General features: G+C 37.9%; 1 protein-coding gene across 2 annotated transcripts in view; it reads left to right on the top strand.

The window, feature by feature from the left end:
• The window catches only part of mbtd1 (mbt domain containing 1), a 63,741-nt gene that overhangs the window by 22,786 nt on the left and 17,673 nt on the right, over nucleotides 1-23,282 (top strand). The window contains exons 4-16 of one of the 2 annotated variants that reach the window (XM_061967043.2): nucleotides 1,078-1,192; nucleotides 1,277-1,359; nucleotides 1,445-1,562; nucleotides 4,451-4,585; nucleotides 4,677-4,765; nucleotides 6,125-6,359; nucleotides 9,437-9,492; nucleotides 9,909-10,013; nucleotides 10,094-10,241; nucleotides 10,377-10,459; nucleotides 11,774-12,008; nucleotides 14,954-15,025; nucleotides 22,153-22,305. In XM_061967043.2, the coding sequence (XP_061823027.1) occupies nucleotides 1,078-1,192; nucleotides 1,277-1,359; nucleotides 1,445-1,562; nucleotides 4,451-4,585; nucleotides 4,677-4,765; nucleotides 6,125-6,359; nucleotides 9,437-9,492; nucleotides 9,909-10,013; nucleotides 10,094-10,241; nucleotides 10,377-10,459; nucleotides 11,774-12,008; nucleotides 14,954-15,025; nucleotides 22,153-22,305 (1,627 nt within the window). The remainder of the gene's footprint in view (nucleotides 1-1,077; nucleotides 1,193-1,276; nucleotides 1,360-1,444; nucleotides 1,563-4,450; nucleotides 4,586-4,676; nucleotides 4,766-6,124; nucleotides 6,360-9,436; nucleotides 9,493-9,908; nucleotides 10,014-10,093; nucleotides 10,242-10,376; nucleotides 10,460-11,773; nucleotides 12,009-14,953; nucleotides 15,026-22,152; nucleotides 22,306-23,282) is intronic. The other variant, XM_061967044.2, reaches the window with a different exon arrangement.

Genomic DNA, 23,282 nt, shown 5'->3' with positions numbered 1-23,282 from the left:
GTCGTGGTGACTAGTGGCGAGTTGGCGAGCACCAGGCGTACTGGAGGCGGCAGCTGACTGAGAAACAGCTGCACGAACAGGGACTGCACGAACAGGGACTGCACGAACAGGGACTGCACAAACAGGGACAATGCATCCCCAGAACCAAGCAATGCGAGCATATTCACCATCATCTCTGTAGGCTTGCTGTCCCCCGGGCCGTTGAGAGATAAGAGGTGGTCAGCTTGCTTAGCGTCGGACAGCTGGTACAGCTTGTCTGTTCTTGTCTGCTGGCTGGAGGACCCCCCTGAGCATGCCCATAACTCTCTGCATAATTTGAGCTGTCTCATCTGTTGTTATACCTAGAAGCCGAAACTGGGCTTCCACATGCTGAAACCAGGGCTCAGGATCGTGCTGCCAGAACTCTGGTAGTTTCACTGTTGCAGCAAACACGGCAGGATACGCTATTGGCTGTTGTAATGGCGCAGAGCCATCAGGAATAATGAGATCAGCAGCGTTAAACATGTCCAATAAACATCAAGGTCACCAATGTGGGAGTCAAGATAATGATGTGAGAGAGCGGTAGTTCTGAGCCGGTGAGTTTATCATCAGACTTCCTTTAACAACAACAACCCTTTTTACCTGGAAGTGTGTCCCCTTATATATGGTTACATCCAGCCTATCCACCAATCTCCAATCTGGTGATGAAACATCTAGTGCTCTGCTACAATACCCAATGTCTACCAAACAATGGCAGCACACTGCTTCTGTCTTAACTACGGTACTTGTTTTTGTCAGTTTATGTATTTCACCGGTAAGGTCAAGACTTTAATGACAGAAAATATTTTTCAAGCTGTTTTTTTTCTCCTTGGAACTTTTGTTAACCATGACTCCCACTATCCAAAGGCTGGACCGCACTGTTTTTCTTTACTGAGTAGACAAACAAGGGAAACTATTAACACTTCCTGTCTCTCACTTAATGTGTACTTTGTGGGACATTGGTGTGACGCTCTACCAAACTGAAGATGTCCGTTAGGCACCTCCTATATAGAGTAGATATGAAGAAACAAAACCTTATGTGTGTTTTGATTTTAATAGGGCAAACCACCAACAAAAAAAGCAAAAGTCTTACAGAAACAACCTCTAATGGCAAAGTTGGCAGCCTATGCTCAGTACCAAGCAAGTCAACAGAACCAGACCAAATCAAAAGCTGGTATGTAAGATCCTTCATGACAGTTACAAGGATCACAATTTTCTTTTGAATGATGCATTCACACTAATTTATTTTCTTTATCAGTGGTCACTGCTGAAAGCTTTGACTGGGGTCACTATATATGTGGCAATAACACATCTGGTGCTCCAGTCAGCTGTTTCAAGCATGTAAGTATTAACTATAACTCATTGTAGAGTCAAAAATGTTCAATATATGTGGCATTATTCATTGTAAAAACACCATATGTTGCAGGCCCCTATGGGGACATGCTGGGGAGGTATAGAGGAAGGTGTGAGAATTGAAGTGCTCAACTCTGACACCAACCACTCCGCAAAGGTATACTGGATAGCAGAAATCATTAAGCTAGCAGGTAAGACTGGTACTTGACACATCAACTTTGTTTTAGTTTGATGGGAACAAGGAATACAAGTGCCGTAATTCTTGGTCTATAATCCGTTTCTTAAATCTCATACTTTGAACCCTGCACTTTATACATTGCTGCAGCTAATTTATGTATTTTTCTGTGTTAACGAGCCCCACATGTTGCCAGTAAATTTAGCCTTGTCGCATCAGACCAATGATATTGCCGAACAGGTCAACGTGGACCAAACAAATTGTTTACATTAAATCAAACCACTCACACAATCATTCAATCAGCCATTTATTGCTTTATATGCTCTAGTCCCTTAAACTCTGATGGCGATACAGCACGCAGGAGGAGGAAGAGGAGGAAAAGACAATGAGTAGGTAGGCTGTAAGGTTCTTCTACGTCATCCGTTTTTCAGTATAAACCAACATTAAAAAAATAAAATGACTCGTTGTTTTCAATATTTGTTTTCATGCCCAAAATGAAAAAAACTAAAAACAAATTATTGTTCTAATTTTACCTTTTTGTGCGCAACTGTAAAATGGACATAAGGATGACGTGCATTTGAACTTGTTTTTTGCAAATCTATTTGACACCAACTTTACCTGGAAGTAGATATATGCAGACGTGGGCTAGTTGGTAAACAAACAGAGAAGAACACAGGAGAACTGTTGGAGTCTAAATCAAGTTGACGTTATGTAATGTATTAGTTTTAATCTAGCCCAGGGGTCGGTAGCCCAAAATGTTGAAAGAGCCATATTGAACCAAAAATACACCAAAAAAAATCCGCCTGGCGCCGCAAAAAGTTAAAAGCCTTTTATCAGTCTTATAATGAAGGCAATACATGATGTTGAAATGTAATATTTATTCTACACATTTTTGCAATATTGGAAAACGTAAATCGAAGGCTTCTCAGAGGGTGAGTTTACTCCTGGAAGATACTGGCTTAGAATGGCCAAAGGTATAGATGTGTGTGTGTGTGTGTGTGTGTGTGTGTGTGTGTGTGTGTGTGTGTCCAAGTTATAGGAAACATCAGGCTATCTTCTTCTAATGGATTTACTACAATTTTTGCAAGCTGCCTAATGTCTCATGTGGTCTATAAGAGTACACAAACAACTATCAGAAATGCAGCCAATATTACACAGAGATAATGTGTCATGAGTTCAAGGACCGCCAAAATTAGTGGGACAAAATGGTGCTCTCAGCAAATGCTCTCTCATCAGTGAAGCATGTAGGATTTCTAACAATTAGGAAGGTTTGTGTCATGTTTGTCCTACAGAAACCATATTAAAACATTTTCATACATTTTTGAAAAACTCCAAGGAGCCACTAGGACGGCGCTAAAGAGCCGCATTCGGCTCTAGAGCTGCGAGTTGCCGATCCCCGACTTAGCCAAACATTAAGTACCGGTATGTCATATCAGCAGGACAAAAATAGGAAAATATGCCGTTTTAAAGTATCCATGTTCATCTGGATATAGCAGCAATATCCAGCGAAACTCTGTATAGACCAACAATACTTCATGTTGCGCTGCCATTCCTTAAAAAGAGACGCAAATAAGCCTCTTATAGCGGCACGGTTTAGAGTAGTTTCTTTTTTTACTTTTTCCAGATATTTATCTACATATGTTACTGCCACCTTAGTGATTCTAAATTCACTAATTATATTGTGTGACTAACAAGGCCCTATACCCGCTGCTATCTAGTGGAAGATTATTTAACTCCACTCAAAAAGGCACAAGCGGTCAGAAATACTCAGTGATTGTTTTTAATTAATAATATATGTATAATAATATATATGTTTATTAATGATGTGGATGTTTAGGTATTAACGTAGTTTATGATTTCCTACCAGCCTTCTTTCCTGCATGTTTTTTTTTACTCGTAACTGGTTTTGCTATAGGCGTAATATCTTTTTATCCTTGAATAAGATTGGGTTTATGAATGACATAAACTTTAAGCAGTAAGTCATGTTTGTGATTGGTCATTAGCTGCTAAGCCTGCCCTTTTGTGAACACAAGTTAAGAAAATCCTCACTTAAGTATTCAAGTTATTATCCAATTTTGTTTTTATACTACATATTCAATGTTTGGCTAGGTTAAAATAAAGACATTCCATAACTTCTACTTGATCGAAACTCCCATCGGACCGGGACGTTTTGTTTACCTGCAAACCGAAGTCCACGAATATCTACTTCTGGGTAAACTTGGTGTCTCAAATGGATTTGCATAAAATGACTTCATATGCCCGTTACCGTTTTTTTCCATTTTCCAATTGTGATGGAAATTGGAAAAACTATCTGTTATCCGTTTTTTCATTTACGGTTTGGAAACAGATATTGAAAACACAATTTATTTTGTTTTCTTAGTGTTGGTTTTATATCCAAAAACGGTTGACCACAACGTAAATGGACCTTGTTAGCGTGTTACAAACACTGTCTTTTGTTTAATTTGTGATTGAGCATAAGTAAATGTGTAAGTATTTCATTTTTCTATGTGTACATGTGCGGCCAATATATGTAGTAAATAAAATTAGTTCAAAAATTAGGTGAGTGCGGCTATACCTCGGAAATTACGGCAGCATTTGTTTTTACAGAAAATAAACCTTCATAGTATCTCCTTGCCAATAATTACAAGACAATAGACTCCTTAAATTGACAAAATAGAAAATGTTAATTGATAATGAATTGCGCCATTCATTTTTATAAATGTAATTTAAAAAAATATTTTTATATATTTATATTAATACATTAAAAAGAAGAAACTGTTGATTCAAACATTTGAAACCTATTCTTAAAATTTAAATATACTATTTTATTTTGTTGTTGGTACACAGCTCTGTTTTTAATGGACCGTCAATGTTGGCATCTGCATTTTCTTTGTCCGTCTGTAGGGTTCAAGGCGCTCCTGCGTTATGAAGGTTTTGACATTGACAGCAGTAAAGACTTCTGGCGTAATATCTGCATCCCTGAGGTTCACCCAGTGGGCTGGTGCGCGTCTAGTGGAAAACCTCTTGTACCTCCAAAAAGTCAGCACTACATCAACCCTTCCTTATCTGAATGTTATTTTTGTCAGGCTAGTGGAAGTACTATGGAATATTTATGAAATATATTTTGCAGGCATACAGCATAAGTATTCAAACTGGAAAACTTTTCTTGTGAAGCGTCTTACTGGAGCTAAAACACTGCCACCCGACTTTAATGCCAAGGTAAGATACACATTCTTACCAAGTCATTGCTCAAAGTCTGTTATAGTTGGTTACAATTCTAACACCTGAAGTATTTTGACAAAGGGGAGTTCACCCACATTACACCCAGCAGTGTTTAGACATTGACACATATTTGTACATCTGGAACGTCCAATTACAATTAATTATGTGAATGCTGGAGCATTCTACAGTACACCAAAAATCTAAATATGTTTTCCTGCCAACTACTTAATCTATTTCCACATTTCTCAAACCATTCCAACATCAAAATGTTCAGATTATTTGGGACAAGGCTGCCGTCAGTAGAGCTATCATATGCACACGTGTTTAAGTTGATGCCTCCACCTGCTCTTCCAAAGCTGTCAAGCTCTAGGAAACACTGTACATTATTGGAAGGCTGACTGGAGGAGAAAACTTGTCGAGGAAAGCATTCACAAACAAAGGGATTATCAAACAAATTAACACATATACATTTGAATATGTATTACTGTAATCAGAGGAGTGGTGTTTAATTTTTGGACAAAGAACTCATTGGCATTAACATACTAACTGTAGATGCTAGCATGTCTTCACATGCCCCCATGTGTAAAACATTTGTTATGCAAGTCAAACATGAAAGATGGCGTTAACTGACAAAATAGACGTTCACATTGTTTCTGGTTGTTTGCTATGTAAATATTCTGTAAATTTGCAGGGTGCTTTCTCATAACGTGCTACATCAATGTAGTGCGATTGTGAAATGCCAGCTCTGCTTGACAGTGTAAACATTTCACCACATTGTCTGTCCTTTTCAGTTTGAAATGATTTAAAAAATGTTGACAGGTTTCTTGTTTCTTTTGGTCCTTTCCTTTGTGCCACGCAACTTCACTCCATCGTCACTGTTTTTGCCTGTTTGCAACACCATTCTCATGTGCGCTCAATTAGGAGCAGTCTTGCGGGAACTTATTTAAACTTCTGGGCACTCCGTGCAGTCTGGATTTAATACATTTTTATAGTGAAACTCAAAGCAACAAAATACAAATCAAAGCTTTTTTCTAAATGTTTTGATGATTTATTGCAGTCCCATGTTTATTTATACGTTAATGTAACGTTATGAGGTAGATCACCTCGCAGTGATCCTTTGAGAAACAGCGTGCCTGCTGAAAAATGGAGTGCACCCGTTAAAGGGCTTTTTACATTAATTCTGAAATTGTTTCCAAAAGTCGAATATCTCTTAACTTTTTGTGAGTAGTGTAAATTAATCAAATATTCAATTGTTGTAATGTGTAAAAACTAAAACAAATATTTGTGTTTTGTGATCCTGCTTAATGCTTCTTCCCATCCACCATTGTTGATTTAGCCTTATGATTTATATTGTAGGTCCATGAGAACACACAATTTCCTTTTAAGAAGCTGATGCGGGTGGAGGTTGTGGATAAAAACTATCTCTGTCGGACTCGGGTGGCGTTGGTGGAGCAAGTAATCGGAGGTCGCCTCAAGCTCGTTTATGAAGAGAGCCAAGATGGGTCTGACGACTTCTGGTGCCACATGTACAGCCCTCTCATTCATAATATTGGATGGTCACGCAGCATTGGACACCGCTTTAAAAGATCTGGTAGGATTTACTTTTGTGCTTTAGTTGCAACAGAATGTGAAACAAATTCATGATCATAATTTACCCCTTACATATCAGCAACCATGCCAATGTTATCTTCTCAAAGGACAATGCTATAGACATGAAACTTGAATTAGAGTAGTCAGTTAGCAGCTAAGAAAGCAGTATAGATTTTGGAACATGAATGAGCACGATTATGGCCTTCATCCTATTAGACATGGAATTGAACAGAGCTGCATAAGGTGTTACTGTAACCTTCTTTCACTCGATTATAATAAGAGCTATTGAATGTCTTGTAGGTGCCCCATATTTGAACACATTTTGGTGCATTATCATGTGCCATGTAACATGCAGGCCAGTTTCTGAAGAGAGGGCATCAGTGCTGCACGATTAATCGACATTAAGGTTTTAATTGATGCGATAAATAATCGCAAGAGGCTTTTTTTTCCTCCAGAGTCACCGGCATTTGAGTGACAGGTTCGCCAATCAGAATTTTTGAGCTTCGCGTTTGTTCGTCTCTTGCTTCAAACAGGGAGAAAGACGTCCCATTTTGTACATTGCTCTTAGCGCCTGAGCATGTTGATTTACAGTAGAATTAAAAGAACGCAGTGATCTCTCTTTACAGTAAGTCAGGATCTTTGTTTCAGTGGCCAAAGAGCGGGACGCCAACTTTACACACAGGAACCCTCCATACTGACGACACGCCAGTAAGAAGTGTTACAAAGTACGGTAACAAAGATAAGCAGGAGAAAAATATGATTACAAAGCCAAATGACGCGTTGTGGTAATATTTTGGCTTCAAATTGGATTGGAAGTACACCCCATCAATACAGACGGACGAGCGAGTATCAGGCATCCCAGATGTCCGCTATTTAGTGGAATTCCTCTATTTTTCTAGCCAAAGTGGAACTTTTTTAGATTTTTGTTTAATAACCACTAACTCCGGCGCACCTGGCTGCTTAGCACTAACCACGCTAGCATGCCGAGTACAGCCTTGCGCAGCCGACACTAACTGACTTGTTCACGCCGTCTGGCTTGGAGTCAAAGCGAGCTACGCTACGCTCGCCACGCAATTAGCCTGCGCTAATTGGCATGTCCACAATGTCTAAATGTATCTTATTATTCTGTTCCAACATATGGACATGTCCCTCTAGCAGGGACAACCTTTCTTACATGAAGCCATACTCTCATTTAGGCCGGCGTCGAAGTGGTGTTGTTTTTGGAGCTAGCTAAGCTAGCCTGCGTATTAAGCGAAGAAAAATCAAGAGTCAATGCTTTGAATGATTAAAATAATGTCGAGTTTAGACCATGTTATAGTATAGGTTAATTAGTGAGGCGGTAAAGTGGATGAAAGTAGTCAGTAAATGGGGGAAAAGCAGGAGATATTTTGGCAACACGAGTGCTGTAATACACATTCTGTTTGATGAATATATTGCTCTTGACAAGTAGATGTTATTAGGTTTCACGATTGTAATCATGATTTAAAATCCTAATCTCACTATCTTGTACTAGATCTAGTCCTCATGGCCAAACTAGCTTAAACAGCACTGTAAGGTATTGCAGCAATAGGAATGTTGTGTGTGGGCCACAGATAGCAGCGGTGGGCTTGCCTCAGTGTTAGACCTAGTCTGGGAGCAAAGAAGAAACAAGGAAGTGTTCGAGGAGCTCTTCTCGTGAGCGTGTGTCAAGCTCTTGCCCGTTGGCTATACAGTGCGAGTTTTGTAAATACAATAAAAGGCTGACTTGTGCACAGTCATTCTGCCACCTTTATATTGCCGACACCAATACAGTATAGTCATTAATTTATTAAGGTTATATGTAATAAAAAGCTCTATGTGATAATTGAACAAACAAACAAACTTGTAGCAGATATCATAAAATGCAATTCAGGTTACATTTAATAAAAAGCTTCGTTATAATTGATCGAACAAACTAACTTATAGCAGATACCATGAATGCAATCTTACATCCATGACTTTACTAAGTGAGTCACTTGTTCAACAATAATCTTAAGTTTTTACAATTAAAATATTTGTTATCAAATATAGCCATCATTTCTCATATATTCATGAAATTTCTTATAAATATTGCGGTGAAGAGATTTCCTCAAACCAGACAAATCATTGAACTAATGAAATCAACTATGGATGTTGTACATTTTGAAATGGCTTGTATTGATATGGTGAAAATATTTTCTCAACAAAAAAATGAACTAATGACAAACTATGGATGTCAAAAAGAGATGTGGCTTTCAATTTATAACATCTAACAAATAGAAACCATTGGTAAGTTTGCTTGCATTTGTACACATTTTCTATGTAGTAAACGCTTTCCAAAGCATCTTAAAAATGGTAAAATTGATGCCCCTTGAACTCCCAAAATGGTCCTCTTGAACTCCAGCTGTTTCTTTTTAAATCCTCAATTATTTTTTTTATACCTCACTGGATCCCTGGAGAATGCCGTCTGTGATCATGTGTCGGCAACAGGCAAAAAGACAACGCCAGACCTTGTATTTTTCGACTGGGAAAAAAATGCACATTAAGATGTTGAATATTTATATAAGTTAAAGTTCATCTTACAGAAATAAAAGTCAATTTTATTTTTTTGTTTTTATTTATTTATTATTTAAAACATTATTTAGTATAACTGTTACTTACATTCCAATTACAGTACAATGGTAAAAATGTCTGCATAAAGCCAAATATTTTTAGAGTAAATTACTGCATATTGTTTTAATTTGTGGCACCAAGAGACACAAATATGTTGATTGTCTAAAAATAACATGTCTTCGTTCACTTGTTATTTTCACACGTTGTAAAATATTGAAATTACAAATCGAATCGCAATGGCAATTTTAGAGAGAAAAATCGCAATTAGGTGTTTTTTCAAAGTCGTGCAGCCCTGGAAGGCATCCTGCTCTGCTTCAAAATGTCACTTTAGATGTTTGAGGGCTCCCCATTATTATTGAACACTAAATCTACAAATGGAAGATACTCCACTCCGACTATGAAATCAAGCTCCATAAATACATTATTGTGTCATGTAGGTCTAACTTGTTTGGTCAATTATTTTTTCAGACGTAACAAAGAAAATTGAAGGTCAAGTCGATGCTCCGCCACAGCTCTTCCATAGGGTAACATGTTTATTTTGCTTTGTTAATATGTGCTTACCGTAATTGATAATAGTTGCTTTGATCATTTTTGTTGAAGTCCTACGTTTGTTTTGTATGTATGCTTGGGGTAATTCAGAATGACCGAATGCCAATGACCATGATTGTGAAAAGTGCATTGATGAAAGTTGATCCTACGACAGTATCTTAAAGTCAGCTATGAACTGGCCCTTAATTGTATACTGTTAAACTGATGACAGCAAATGTGCATGACTTCCTGACAATTCAGTTTCAGTAGGTGGCATACATTTCACTCAAGAGATTAATATTTGAAAGAACATTTATCAACATTGTATTATCACAACTCTGTAAACATTCAACTATTCTAGATTGATTGTGACTGTAAACCTAAACTACAGTAGTTCCTATGTCATCACCAGGTTAGAGATGTGGACCAAAGTGGGGACTGGTTCAAAGATGGAATGAAGTTGGAAGCGATTGACCCCCTGAACCTCTCAGCTATATGTGTAGCCACTGTAAGAAAGGTATGTGTGTTTTCCCATTTATAGGTAATACATCTAAATAAAGTAATTTGTTTAAATGCTGCTACTTATATGCCATTAAGGTGTTGGCAGACGGGTATCTCATGATTGGAATTGATGGTTCTGAGGCAGTGGATGGATCAGACTGGTTCTGCTACCATGGCACCTCACCCTCCATTTTCCCTGTTGGCTTCTGTGAAATCAACAACATTGATGTGACACCCCCTCGAGGTATTGTAAACTAATATGTATGTATTTGAATCTTTAGAGAGATGTTAATAGCGATCTGTTGAAGATAAGTGAGAAACATTTCTATACAAAAGGTTATTAATCAGGTTCAGGTCAACTCTTTATTCTTTCCCCCAGGGTACACTAAGCTGCCATTTAAATGGTTTGACTACCTCAGAGAAACCGGTTCAGTGGCTGCTCCTGTTAAGTTTTTTAACAAGGTAGGTTTACAGGGTTTTCGCTAGATTGCCACATACCTGTAGCGCTGTGGGCGTGGTTAGGGGGGGCGTCAATATGGCATTATCACATTATTTGCTATGATGCATATATTTTCTTTAAAAAAGCAAAAAAACATGTATACATGCATTTAAAACAAATGTTATTATTAATTATAGTATTAACATATATTTTTCTTACATAATATCGTTTTCAATTGTTGCCCATTGTACAATGTTCTTTGTTGAGATTTTTTTTTTATCTTACAGTTTTCCCCGATCCTTTTAGTCACTCGAATAGCTACAAATCTAGCATTTATTTTTTGTGTTATTGTAGACTATACTCGTGTTTAAAGACTCTTTACTTCTGTTGCTCCATGTCCACAACGAAAAGGGAGCTGCAGGGAGCCTGACGTCATACTTGCTTCGCGTTCCTGGGAGCTTTTTCTCCTTAATAGCCGCCACTGCCATCTTAAATTTTGAAGATTGCTGTCCGCGGGTATAGTTCAGATACATGCTGCCTCCGATCCAGACAACCCTGTGCGTATGGCTTACGTCATCACATTATCCAGTTTCGCAAGCAGTGTTCCTATAATCAAAGTACGTCTTTTTTTCGGCGGTCAAATTTACGGTCCATCACTGGCCAATAGTGCACAAATAATTAACTATATATCCATTCATGCTGCAACTACCTGCTGGTGTTAATGTGTATTTTCGTGTGTTCTGATGTTCATTGTTCCTGTGGTCTGTGAACACACGGTGTCAGTGGAGAATGAGGATATGTTGTGTGTGTCCAGGAGTGAAACACAGATACGTGTGTGCGTGCAGAAAATAGTTGTTAGAATTGCGCTGATTGAAATAGTTATTTGGTTCCAATACAAAACGTGACTCGGTACTTGTTCGAGAAAGCCTTGCTGGCAACAATAGAGGTCATATGTTTCTTTTTGTTGGTCATCGGGGTTGCACACATCTCAGGAGGGATTTTGATCAGAGAAACAGCCCCAAGCAGAATGCTTCCGCTACCATGTTTGACATTCCAGAAGGTGTTGATGGGCTCATATGTGCCTTTTTTTTACCTACAAACACATCAAGTGCATTTAATGACAAACCATATTATATTCTCCCAATCCTTGTCAGAGTCATTCAGGTATTCTTTGTCAAATTTCCGACAAAGTTATACATGTCTTTTTAAGCGGGGGCACCTTGCTGGCACTGCAGGATTTCAATCCGTATTTAGTTGCACAATGGAAAGTCATCTCAAGTCAGTATGCATGTAAGAATTACAAATACTATTTTCTACTATTCTTCCTGCTTTAATAGGAAGTTCCAAATCATGGATTTCGACAAGGCATGAAGCTAGAGGCAGTTGACCTGATGGAGCCACGACTGGTGTGTGTTGCTACAGTGACCAGAATTGTACATCGTCTACTACGGATCCATTTTGACGGCTGGGAGGATGAGTATGACCAGTGGGTTGACTGCGAGTCACCTGATCTGTATCCTGTGGGCTGGTGTCAGCTGACCGGCTACCAACTCCAACCTCCTGCATCCCAGAGTAAGAGTTTGATTTCAATTGAAGCATATTTTTACTCCCTGGCATTCAAATCCAGTTAGACAGGATATCTTGGTTGTTTTTATTTCTTGTAGTATCCTTTTTATTTATTTATTACATTTTAATATTTTAGGTGATATATTCTGCACTTCTTTGAAGGTATATTTTACTACTGTATTTTATTCATCCTTCCGTGTTACGATGTAAATGTGACACTATGTGCCCCTTTTCTTTTGTCTGTACAGCACTTTGGCCAACCGTGGTTGTTTTTAAATGTGCTATGTAAATAACTAGCTGAACTGAACTGAACTGAACTTTGTTTTCAAATTGGAACTAAGTTGAGGTGGACCAGGATTTTAGAAAAATATGTGCTTGACTTAGGAGATTCCAAAAAGACTCTGAATGGGCCAATCCGAAATCTACCCTTTTCCGCTTGTTTTATCCTTTACTCCTTGGTTTAGCGCGTGAATGTCGAGAAAGTTGTCAGAATTCTGAGCAAGGCTAGGTAGAGGGCGAAGATCAAAGGGTTGAAACCAAGTGAGCCCACGGACCTCCCTGAAAACTAGGGTTTGGAGAAATTTCCCATGATACTCTGCCTCCGTTAAAAATATGACAGAGCGAATTGTCGCACTTGGTTACATCTAACAGTCAGCAAACCACAATGGGTGATGACGTAGCAAGAATTAAGTTATGTCTGATTTCCTAGTTTCTTGTTTTCAGCACATTGTCTTGAGCCTTTGTTTTAGGCTGTAGGATGAAGAGTTAAGGGGGAGAATTCAGATTGCCCCAACAAGTCATCACACACGTTCTGCATATACAGTGCATCCGGAAATAATTCACAGCGCTTGACTTTATGTTACAGCCTTATTCAAAAATAGAATACATTATTTTTTTCCCCTTAATATATAGACAATGTCAAAAAATATATTTTTTTAATTTTGCAAATGTATTAAAAATAAAGAATCACATGTACATACATTCACTGCCTTTGCTCAGTTCTTTGTTGACGTACCTTTGGCAGAAATTACAGCCTCAAGTCTTTTTGAATACGATGCCACAAGCTTTGCACACCTATCTTTGGGCAGTCTCGCCCATTCCTCTTTACCCATTCGTCTTTGCAGCACCTCTCAAGCTCCATCAGGTTGGATGGGAAGTGTTGGTTTTCATCCAGGATGTCTCAGTACATTGCTGCATTCATCTAAGTCTAGTCAGGGAGGTGACCAAGAACCTGATGGTCACTCTATCAGAGCTACAGTATTCCTCTGTAGAGAAAGGAGAACCTTACAGAAGGACAACGATCCCTGCAGCAAACCACCAAATTATGCTTCTATGATATAGTGGCCGGACGGAAGACGTTTCTTCGTAAAAAGTTTGCCAAAAGGCACCTGAAAGGCTTTCAGACCATAAGAAACAAAAATATCTGGTTTGTTTAGACTAAGCTTGAAGGCCAATACCATCCCTACAGTGGGGATGATTTAAAGTGGCAGGGACTGGGCGACTAGTCAGGAGAGAGGGAAAGATGAATGCAGCAATGTACAGAGAAATCCTGGATGAAAACCAACGCTTCCCATCCAACCTGATGGAGCTTGAGAGGTGCTGCAAAGAGGAATGGGCAAAACTGCCCAAAGATAGGTGTGCCAAGCTTGTGGCATCACATTCAAAAAGACTTGATGCTGTTTTTGCTGCCAAATGTGCATCAACAAAATATTGAGCAAATGCTGTGAATACTTAAATACATGTGATTTTATTTTATTTTTTTATATATAGTTGGGGGTGGTTGAGACCTAGAAAAAACCTTGAGCAAAGCACATACACATATTACTACATAAAGCTCAATATTTGCAATGAGGGGGCATGCATCTGGCCCGAAGCTTCCGCCACCAAGGGTAGTGCTCCGTTTTTTGTCATACCAGATGGGGTGAAGCGACAAAGGCGTGAGATTAGGGGTTGGATTACCGGTACGTGTACGTGTGACGTGGATCTATTTTGCGTGTGTGTAAACTTGCACAGTGGGCTTTGATCTGCGATCCTGGTGCTCTGAGTGTTATCGCGAAAACACAGCCAGTTAGTCCAACAAAAGTCAACAAAAGCAGGTGAGAGTCTGTAAGAGACAGGGGAGGAATTTATAGCGCCTTTGCAGCATTGTCCTTTTTGGAGAATCTCGAATCAACAACCTTACCAGGTCGCTCCACCCAGGGAAAACAATCCAGATTAGAATGTTTGTGTTTGAGCGAGTAAAAACAAATTAAAACTTTTCACTCCAATTGTCTATTTCTAGTGCTCAAATAAATCATACTTCATAATGCAGAGCAGACAGCGTCTTCAAGATGTTGTCCAGTTTGTGATTTAGTCCAAAATCACATACGGTATGTCTGAGTGCCCACAGCTCTGCCCATTTTTGTAGCAGTTTTTTGGGTACCTTGAACGGCTGCCAACATCTTCCAATTTGTCGTACACAGGACAGGCAGGTTCCCCTGAACTAGGGCTTGTCGTCGAGATGATCTTTTTAATTTTGTTAGGAGGGCAGTTGATCATTTCCATTGTTTTGAGTTAAGACAAGATAAAACAAAGAAGCAAGCAGGAGAGGGAAGGAAAAGTGTCCGCCTTCAATGAGAGCCAGAGAGAGAAAAAAATGAAGTGCAAGATGGGGCAAAATGACAGTAAAGGTTGATGACCTCTGGGTTAGCTAGAAGAAGACTTACAGCGTGAATTCACACAATTTTTAATAGATCATTGAATTGCGTTGGAATCCTGTCTTACAATTTGTTAATTTTTATCAGTCATTAGTCACATAGTTCACTATTATACAGTAACTTTGGATTTTAGGAATTGTCAAAATGACATGCTATTTTGCATGTGGTATGGGTGACTATTGATACATCTGGCCACTGCTATACATAGTTCATACTATGTATAGTACAATAGTAATATTACAAATTATCTTTCAGGTAACAGAGAAATATCTCAGTCACTACCCAAACAGAAGAAAAAGTCACAGCAGTACAAAGGACAAAAGAAAAGTGAGTAATCTTCTTGGATTTCTTATGTTTGACCTAACATACTTGTTCTTCTTTTTTTCTGTCTCAACGTATGGTTGGTTGTCACCTGGTCGTTCAAAATATTGCCGTGAGACATTCTACTTTAATGTTTGATGTGCAAATTTAATTGAGTCATTTGTCCATGTTTATGTTATTTATATTTTGTAGTTTAATAATGAAAGAATAATCCTGACTATAATGTTGTTTTGTGTTTTGCACAATTATTTACTGTGGTATATGTGTGTCTCATTGGAATCGGAGTGTTGTTTGCTGATTAGTTTGCTCTACTACACCAAGCTCAGCTTGTTGTGTCTGAAAATTGCATTAAAACAACACAAATATTTTGCCTCAGATACTGTGGTTCTTCAACTTACGATCTCGATTGATTCCACAACAGAGCTTGTAACTCAAAACAGTCCTGTTGAAATTAATTGAAATCAATTTAATCTGTGCTTTGCCTCCCAAAACACAACAGTTTTTAAGCATGTAACATGCCTTTTTTTAAAAAGTTTTTGATAAATATTGTATTAAAAAAAAACATATTCAAAGATAATATATCATTGCATTATCTGAACCATCGACTGCCATTGACTATATATGTTTTATTGTAGTATTAAAAACAATACAATACCGGTATTTATAGATGATATACATATGATGACAATGACCTGGATGAATGAGAACATTCATAGACAGATTTAAATATGATATATTCTTGTATTTCTTGTATCATATTTTAACTGTTTTATTGTTCCCCCTTTTCTGTTGCTGCTACAGATGCTTAAATTTGCCCACGGTTATGAATACAGTTTCTGAATAGAAAATTATTTACTAAAAATAAATACAGTTATAGTTTTTATGTGGTTATAATTGCAGCATTTACCTTAAAAAGCACCCGCGTTCTGTGGTGAAGTTGATTTTCACATTGTTTGTTGATAATTTGTCTCTGTAGCTACAATGGCAGTTCACCCTCACTGTGCCGGACTGCTCTGTCATGTTGTGGGGAGCTATCATGAGAAGTGCTGGTGTTTATACTTTGGAAAACTGCCTTCGAATAAGTCTCTCTTGAGCTGCTTCATTGTCACACACACACACACACACACACACACACACACACACACACACACACACACACACACACACACATTTATAACCACACACACACACACCCACACGTACCATCAGCATTTTCTCCATATTTTCATGGATTAATGTACGGCGTTTTTTGCTGTCTCCGGAGTCTGGCAGGTAACATTACTACGCTTGAACTGCTTTGATATTGATTATTTCTTCAATTCAATTATTATCATCCCCTTCTTCTTTTCGGGGGGATTTTGCAATGTTCATTTGAAATTTACTATGCACTCTCGCGCCGCAGAGGTTTGTAACTCAAACTTATGTTCTCAACTTGAATTATACCTAAAATAACAGCTTTTATCTCAAAATACTTGTAAGTTGAGGTACCACTGAACAGTCAAGCCTGTGTTAGCGTCCGCCTTCTTATGGTGACCACATGCCCATAGCGGCCACAAAGATTTCCCACACAGAGTTAGAGCCCTGTCTATAGCGCCCCTCCTGATTAACACGGGCAGAAGCCACTTATTTACTACACAAATAAAACCATTACATAAATTATCTTCATGATCTGTCGTTAAAAAAGGATTAAAAACTGGCAGCAAGGCAGTGTTGTTGAGCTTTGGAAATGACAGCGTACAACAGTGATGTCCTCAAAGGAGTACAAGTCTTCGTTGTTGCATACGCTAATTGGAGCGTTTTGGAACTCTTCACCTTGGCCAGCATTTGCAAAAGTGTGCATTTTTAAGGTAAGAAGTATGCGTTTGCATGTGAACAAGAGGCCTAAACGCAGACACAGAACATAACTTAGTCTCCTCCATGTCACACATTAGGTAGGATAGACTTTCTGGTTTATCCCACAAAGATGAGGGTAGGGTGTTCTTTTCTCTGTGTGCTTCAATTTTGTGTCTCTAAACAAAAAAATCTTTGTGAGAGCGAACACATCTTCAATACAATATAGTATAGGATTGTAATGACACACTCTGTTCACACGACGAGATGAACAGGGATATTGGGTTCAAAATAACAAGACGCTACTATGAAAAAGTGGCTTCAGGAAAATCAGAAGTGGGTGTAGTGTGGACAAATGGGACCAATTTTTTTCAATATGTTTTTATTTGTGTACTTGTCATAATCTTTTTGTACGTGTTTTACACTTTTCTCAATTTTAAAAAAAAAAGCCTAACCTGGGACAATGATTGCAAATAAGCCTGTGGCTAGAAGTCCTGTGTACTTTGGATAGCACTGTTTAATTGTACTGTCCCTGTCAAATAAATACAAATAAATTGTGAAGTGAAGTGAATTACATTTATATAGCGCTTTTTCTCAAGTGACTCAAAGCGCTTTACATTGTGAAACCCAATATCTAAGTTACATTTAAACCAGTGTGGGTGGCACTGGGAGCAGGTGGGTAAAGTGTCTTGCCCAAGGACACAACGGCAGTGACTAGGATGGCGGAAGCGGGGATCGAACCTGCAACCCTCAAGTTGCTGGCACGGCCGCTCTACCAACCGAGCTATACCGCCCCAAATTAATCAATAAAATATTTTCACATGACTTTAAAGAAAATAAAACTGCAATGACAAAATACTGTATATGACAAAACAATGTCCGTGCATTTTGAAACTTTACATGCATGTAAAGTTGTATGTTCTCTAGTGGCAAAATGACAGACACAAGGTTTTTGGCTTCTCTTACATCGCAGATACCAAGTGTATATAATTTTATGGGCTGGTTAGAGCTGCTGCTATGGCAGCTTGCTGCTTGAGGTTTCAAGCCAGCATATCCAAAGTGCTGTTCCATTTTGCGTCTTAACGTCCAAGTTTAACTTGTATGATGGCAGTTGTAGTTGCTTCTGCTTTGACATAAACACTACGGTAGCTAATGAACTCCAATGAAAATAGCAACCACACATCTAACCCTAACCTAAGTGTTGAGGGGAACACCGTAGTGGGAAGCAACGTTTACAGTGTGTAAAAAGCACTTTTCAATTCTGCTTTTGCCACTTCCATGTTACATGTATTATCAGTCACAATAGCAATATCATTTTGTCGTCTTTTAATCTTCCATTCAGTCACAGTTGCGTATAAAATCTGAGTTATGTTTGCCCTTCTGTGAGACTCGAAATAGGCCACAAGACAGCTTTTCTCTTAAATGAGAAATATTGTTACTTTAAACTTTCAAAATCTCATGACACTGTTTACACTCCTTATGTCAACCTTAACTGCTATTTTGTTTACCTTGAAATATTGTCTTTGTTTTGAGTGAGAAGTGCAGATGTAGAAGCAAATATTATCATTTTTATAGGCAGTGTTTATATGCGGTAGATACGCTTACTAGTTTTGTGTTTTCTTAGATTTTTTTTCACTAGTTGCGATATCAAGAAAGAAGAGAAAATGTCACGGTTTGTACTGTAAAGAGGCTGTTTGCAACGTTTACACAGATGTCTAGAGGGCGTTAACTTTCCAATGTTATATCCCGCTCTCTTACGGCTTTTAGGATGCAAACGTACATAACGCATGTACGCGCATTAGCTCTGGGTGTTGTTAGCTAATAATAGCAATTTGGATAGTTAGCATTAGCTATCATTAAATTTATATTCTATCATGACAACATGACTGCAGATTGTTTGTTACTTCTCTTGGTCTGCTTTTGTATCTGTGTTCAGGGTGTGCTGTAAACACCAATCATTTTATTTAGGCCGATGTTTTTTTTTTTACACAAACGTAGTGTGAAAAATATTGACTGTTTTAAAACCAATATGTTCTGTTAAACCGTTACCGGTAAGATAGCCAGTGGTGTTCTTGTATATTGTTTGCTTTGAAACATTTTTAGCTCTGAGCAAAATGCAAACAGCCCCTTTAAGCTTTCATTTAATTGTGTTGATGTCTTTGCGCTTTGTGTCATTCACTTACAGTGATCAGTCAGTGTGTATGTTAGAAGAAGGCATAAACATGGTACATGCATACACTATATCATAAAATATTGGAGTGTAATTGTTGTATGCAATTTGTTGTCTATGTCATATAAAGTAAATGCCTCATACTGGACAATATAGTGCATGGAGACTGCAGGTTGTGTGTGGTCAGGCATCAAACATCTACCGTCAACAGGAGTTTGCAAAAGATGATTTGCAGTTATTCTGAGCTAACACAGTATGGTAAATTGGTATTTTATCCCCTGCTGATTTTGTAACTTCACCCCCTTCGAAAGATATGAACAGTCTCGACGGATATGAAGAGTTTGTTAGGTTTATTGTAACAGAGAGAGACAGAATCATATTTATTACTACGGCGAGGTATATGCAAAAGGCAAACAACAGTGAAGGAACAGTGTTTCAAGTAGAGGTGGGAATCTTTGGGCACCTCTTGATTCGATTACAATTTAGGGGCTACAATTCATTTATATATCAATAATTTACACATCTATAATTATTATTGTATATTGTTAATATATTGCATACTATTATATATTCTGAATCCTTTGGCTACTGATGCAGTTTTGCGTCATGTTTTTGTTGTTGGGTTAGTGTGCACAGCAGATAGAAATATGAACGACTCGATACGTTGGACTATAGTAGCCGACTCAGTGAACACATAAATAAACGTTCCTACTTGGCGAAGAGGCCTCCTTGATTTAATTTGTGTGCCTTTTTAAAACCAAAGAACATTTGGACACTATTGCCCTGATCACCATAAACATGTGGGTTAAATACATATCATCTCTTTCATCATTTTATAACATTTAAAAGATTGTAGGCTTTTATTATATTTTTGATGATCATGGCTTACAGTTTTTAAAGATCACTTATTTTCTGAAATATTCTCAATTCAAGGTTGTAATAAACTGTAAGCCATAATCATCAAATTTAAATCAAAAGAAGGCTTGAAATATATGGTGTTGCATGTTATGTGTATGATAGTTTAATCCTGAAAATCTAAACAAACCATTGTAATATTAAGTGTCACCAATATATTTTCTAGAGAGATGACAAAAGATTATTCAACGTCTTAAAAATGTTAATATAAATGTTACATTCTTGAGTCATTTCCACATATTTTTTTGTTAAATCCTACAGAAGAATATTTATTTATTTTCAAAAGTATTTTTCTTTTTCTATTCTATGTGCCTCTTAAGACCTTACTGTTGGCTTTGCAAAGTCATGTTAGCTCTAAACTAAACACAATTGACGCTAATCTACCTTTTTGTTTTGTTTTTCCAAATAAGAATCCGTAAGAGAACAGTTAAAAAAACAATTCGAAAGTGGAATCGGAACTGGAAACATTTTATCAATCCCCATCCCTACTTCTCATGTTGCCTGTATTTCCTGACTTGTAGATGATAGCAGTCTGGCTATATCTGCAAACTGTATTTTGCACGTACGTTAGGGTTTCTCCTCTTTATTTTTCTTGACTGCGAAGCCAAAATGTGTCTAAATGTAATTTGCAGGAAGACCCACTATCTTAAGCTTTCCACTCTGCTTCTCCATGTTTCCTGCCATCCTGTACTAAAAGCCGCTGCGCAGAGCTTCTCATTCCGGCTCTGTCAATATTGCTAGGAAAAAAAACTACATTGGCGGGTGTTCTTCTAGTTCTCGTTTACCAACACACATCACTGATGTGTGTTGGTAATTCTAGCACATTATTGCTAGAATTTTTAAGCCGCAATACCGCTGTATTTACTATAGTGTTACATCCCTAGTCAATGAAACACACAAATTAGTCCTAATCTCAATTTATTATATGGATAAAAGACACCGACCACAGAAACAATCTCTTCCATTCAAATAAATCCACTACCCTGGGCAAGACCAGTGCTCTGGGCAAGACCAGTGAGCTGTCAAATAAACTCACAAACTCAATTGTCAACAAAAATGACTGGACTGAACTACAAGAACATCAGCAAGAAACTTGGTGAGAATGAGACCACTAAAGAATTGGCGAAATCATTCAGTACTGGAAGAAATACAAATAAACAGTCAATCGCCGTCGCAGTGAAGCTCAATGCAAGATTTCACCTGTGGGGTAAAACTTAATGTGAGGAACCTGCCCCGGATTACAGGGGAGGAGCTTGTTATGAGGTCAAGAAAGTTTGAACCACGGTCACCAAGAAAAGCATTTCACACTTTGTCGTAGATTGTAATTTTGTAGTGCAATCCATGTAATCTACGTATTGCTATTTGACCAAATACAATCAAATCAAATACTTTTTTCACTCAAACCAATTCAAATTAATTCATAAACTTTATTAAAAGTTTGTTTTTATTATTCTGGATAATTGTTCAAATAAACCTACTACCGGTATAAAAATGTACTGTTCATTTTTAAAAGGGTAAACTTATAAAATCAACGTGATCAAATACCGGTTTTCCCCGCTGTGTAAAATAAGCTCTAAATAAATGAAAAATGTTTGAGGTACAATAACTTTGATGCTATCAAAATGTCAAAAGATTACACTGAATCTTTTTATTTCATAATTTTTTATTTCAGTCTCATTGAGGTATTTCAAAACCAGTTTCATGTGCACAATAATTACATTTTCTTTTGTGTAATGTTGAAAAGTGATCTCTTTAACGTTATTGTTGGTTAGGGGTTATCCTAATTGTAGGAGAGAAATGTAGTTTTTTCAATTTTCAAATATCTTCCAGCCTTATTTGTAATGCACCATGTCACGATGCCATTTTGACTGGTTAGAGAACCCTTGAGGAATGGCTTGTTTGGTAATGTTCCCTCTAAATTATATGATAGCAACTATTAGCTAATATAAATCATTGGTAAATTGTGTATTGTTTCTGGTATTCAAGACTGAGTTCCTCGTGAACAGAAGAGCATGTGCTGACTAGGGTCTGGTAGCTTGGTTCCAGATTACCAGGGGCTTATTTAGATAGGTGTATGAGGGACCATGTGATTCAATGGTAGTATTTTACACTTTGTCTCATATTATATGAAAACTAAGCCATGAGACATGTTAGTTGACTTGATATCCTGTGTATGATAAGCCCCTGGTAGCTGACCAGAGTTTGGCCTAATGTTTAGAGAGGAAGATTCCGGTTGGTCGACGGCCCTTCAGTCAGGCAGGCATGAGGAGGAGCTTCTCAGGGGATGAAGAGCAGAGTCCACCCCCATATCATGTTGAAGGGCCAGCTCAGCCCCAACTCCGACTCCAAGTCCACCAAACCCACAATTCAGGTAACATCACACTGTTCACGGCGATGGGCATTCTGGGCCATGTTGGCTGCAGGAGATAGCCATCAGATCTTTGGTCACATGGCCTTTCTCTGGAACTGGGTCTTGCAGATGATGCATGTATGATCACTGACCTGTTTATTTTGACTATCCCTCATTAATAGTTTCTATGTTGGTAGTTGGCTTGTAAAAGGAGTTATTACCTCTTGCAAGACTCTTTCCACTCTGAAGTAAATCATATTTAGGGGTGTAACGGTACAACATAATTAAGGATCTGTATCAAGCTTTGGTTTTAAAGTCGTGGTTCAGTTCATTTGTCAGTACTGTACTTTTCAGCACTGTCTGTCACAATCACTTTCTTTGGACTAAGGGTTGAAAAACAAAGTTTAGTGTGTGAAACACTGGATGTTCGGGAAATCTTACGGGGTTCATTGACCACACCACCTAGCAGCTGGGAGGTATCTGGAGCTTACTTGTAACCAAGTTTTTGCTCGTAACCTAAAGTAAAAAAAATACAAATCCGCAAGGTGTGGCACTTGTCAACTACTGTACTCTGATCTAAAATCAATCTTCCTTTTTTAAATAAATTGAAATGCCATTATTTTGTTCTGGGCCCCCCAAAAACAATATTATAAATAAGAAAAAGAAATCCGAGATAATGAATATTGTATCAAAAACAATACAATAGTGCAGTGTTTTGTTGGGCCACAAACATATTTGGTTAGTACTTATCTTACTAATCAGCCTGACCTAAGCCTAAAGTTTGTGTTAAATAAATAATAATCTTAGTGACAAAAAAAAAAATCAGTCTAGAGAGAGGGGGTCCAGACTGAGGTCAAGGAAAAAAAAAACCCATAGCATACATAAACATGTGTGTGAGAGGGAAACATCAAAGAACACAAAGGACATTAAAGACATTAAAAGAACAGAGCTAATGCAACCAACCACTTCTACACACAGCCACAAAAGTAAAACAACAC

This window comes from Nerophis lumbriciformis, linkage group LG11 (genome assembly GCF_033978685.3).
Source record: "Nerophis lumbriciformis linkage group LG11, RoL_Nlum_v2.1, whole genome shotgun sequence".
In the NCBI taxonomy this organism is placed as follows: Eukaryota; Metazoa; Chordata; class Actinopteri; order Syngnathiformes; family Syngnathidae; genus Nerophis; species Nerophis lumbriciformis.
This window is presented reverse-complemented; position numbering and strand designations above follow the sequence as displayed.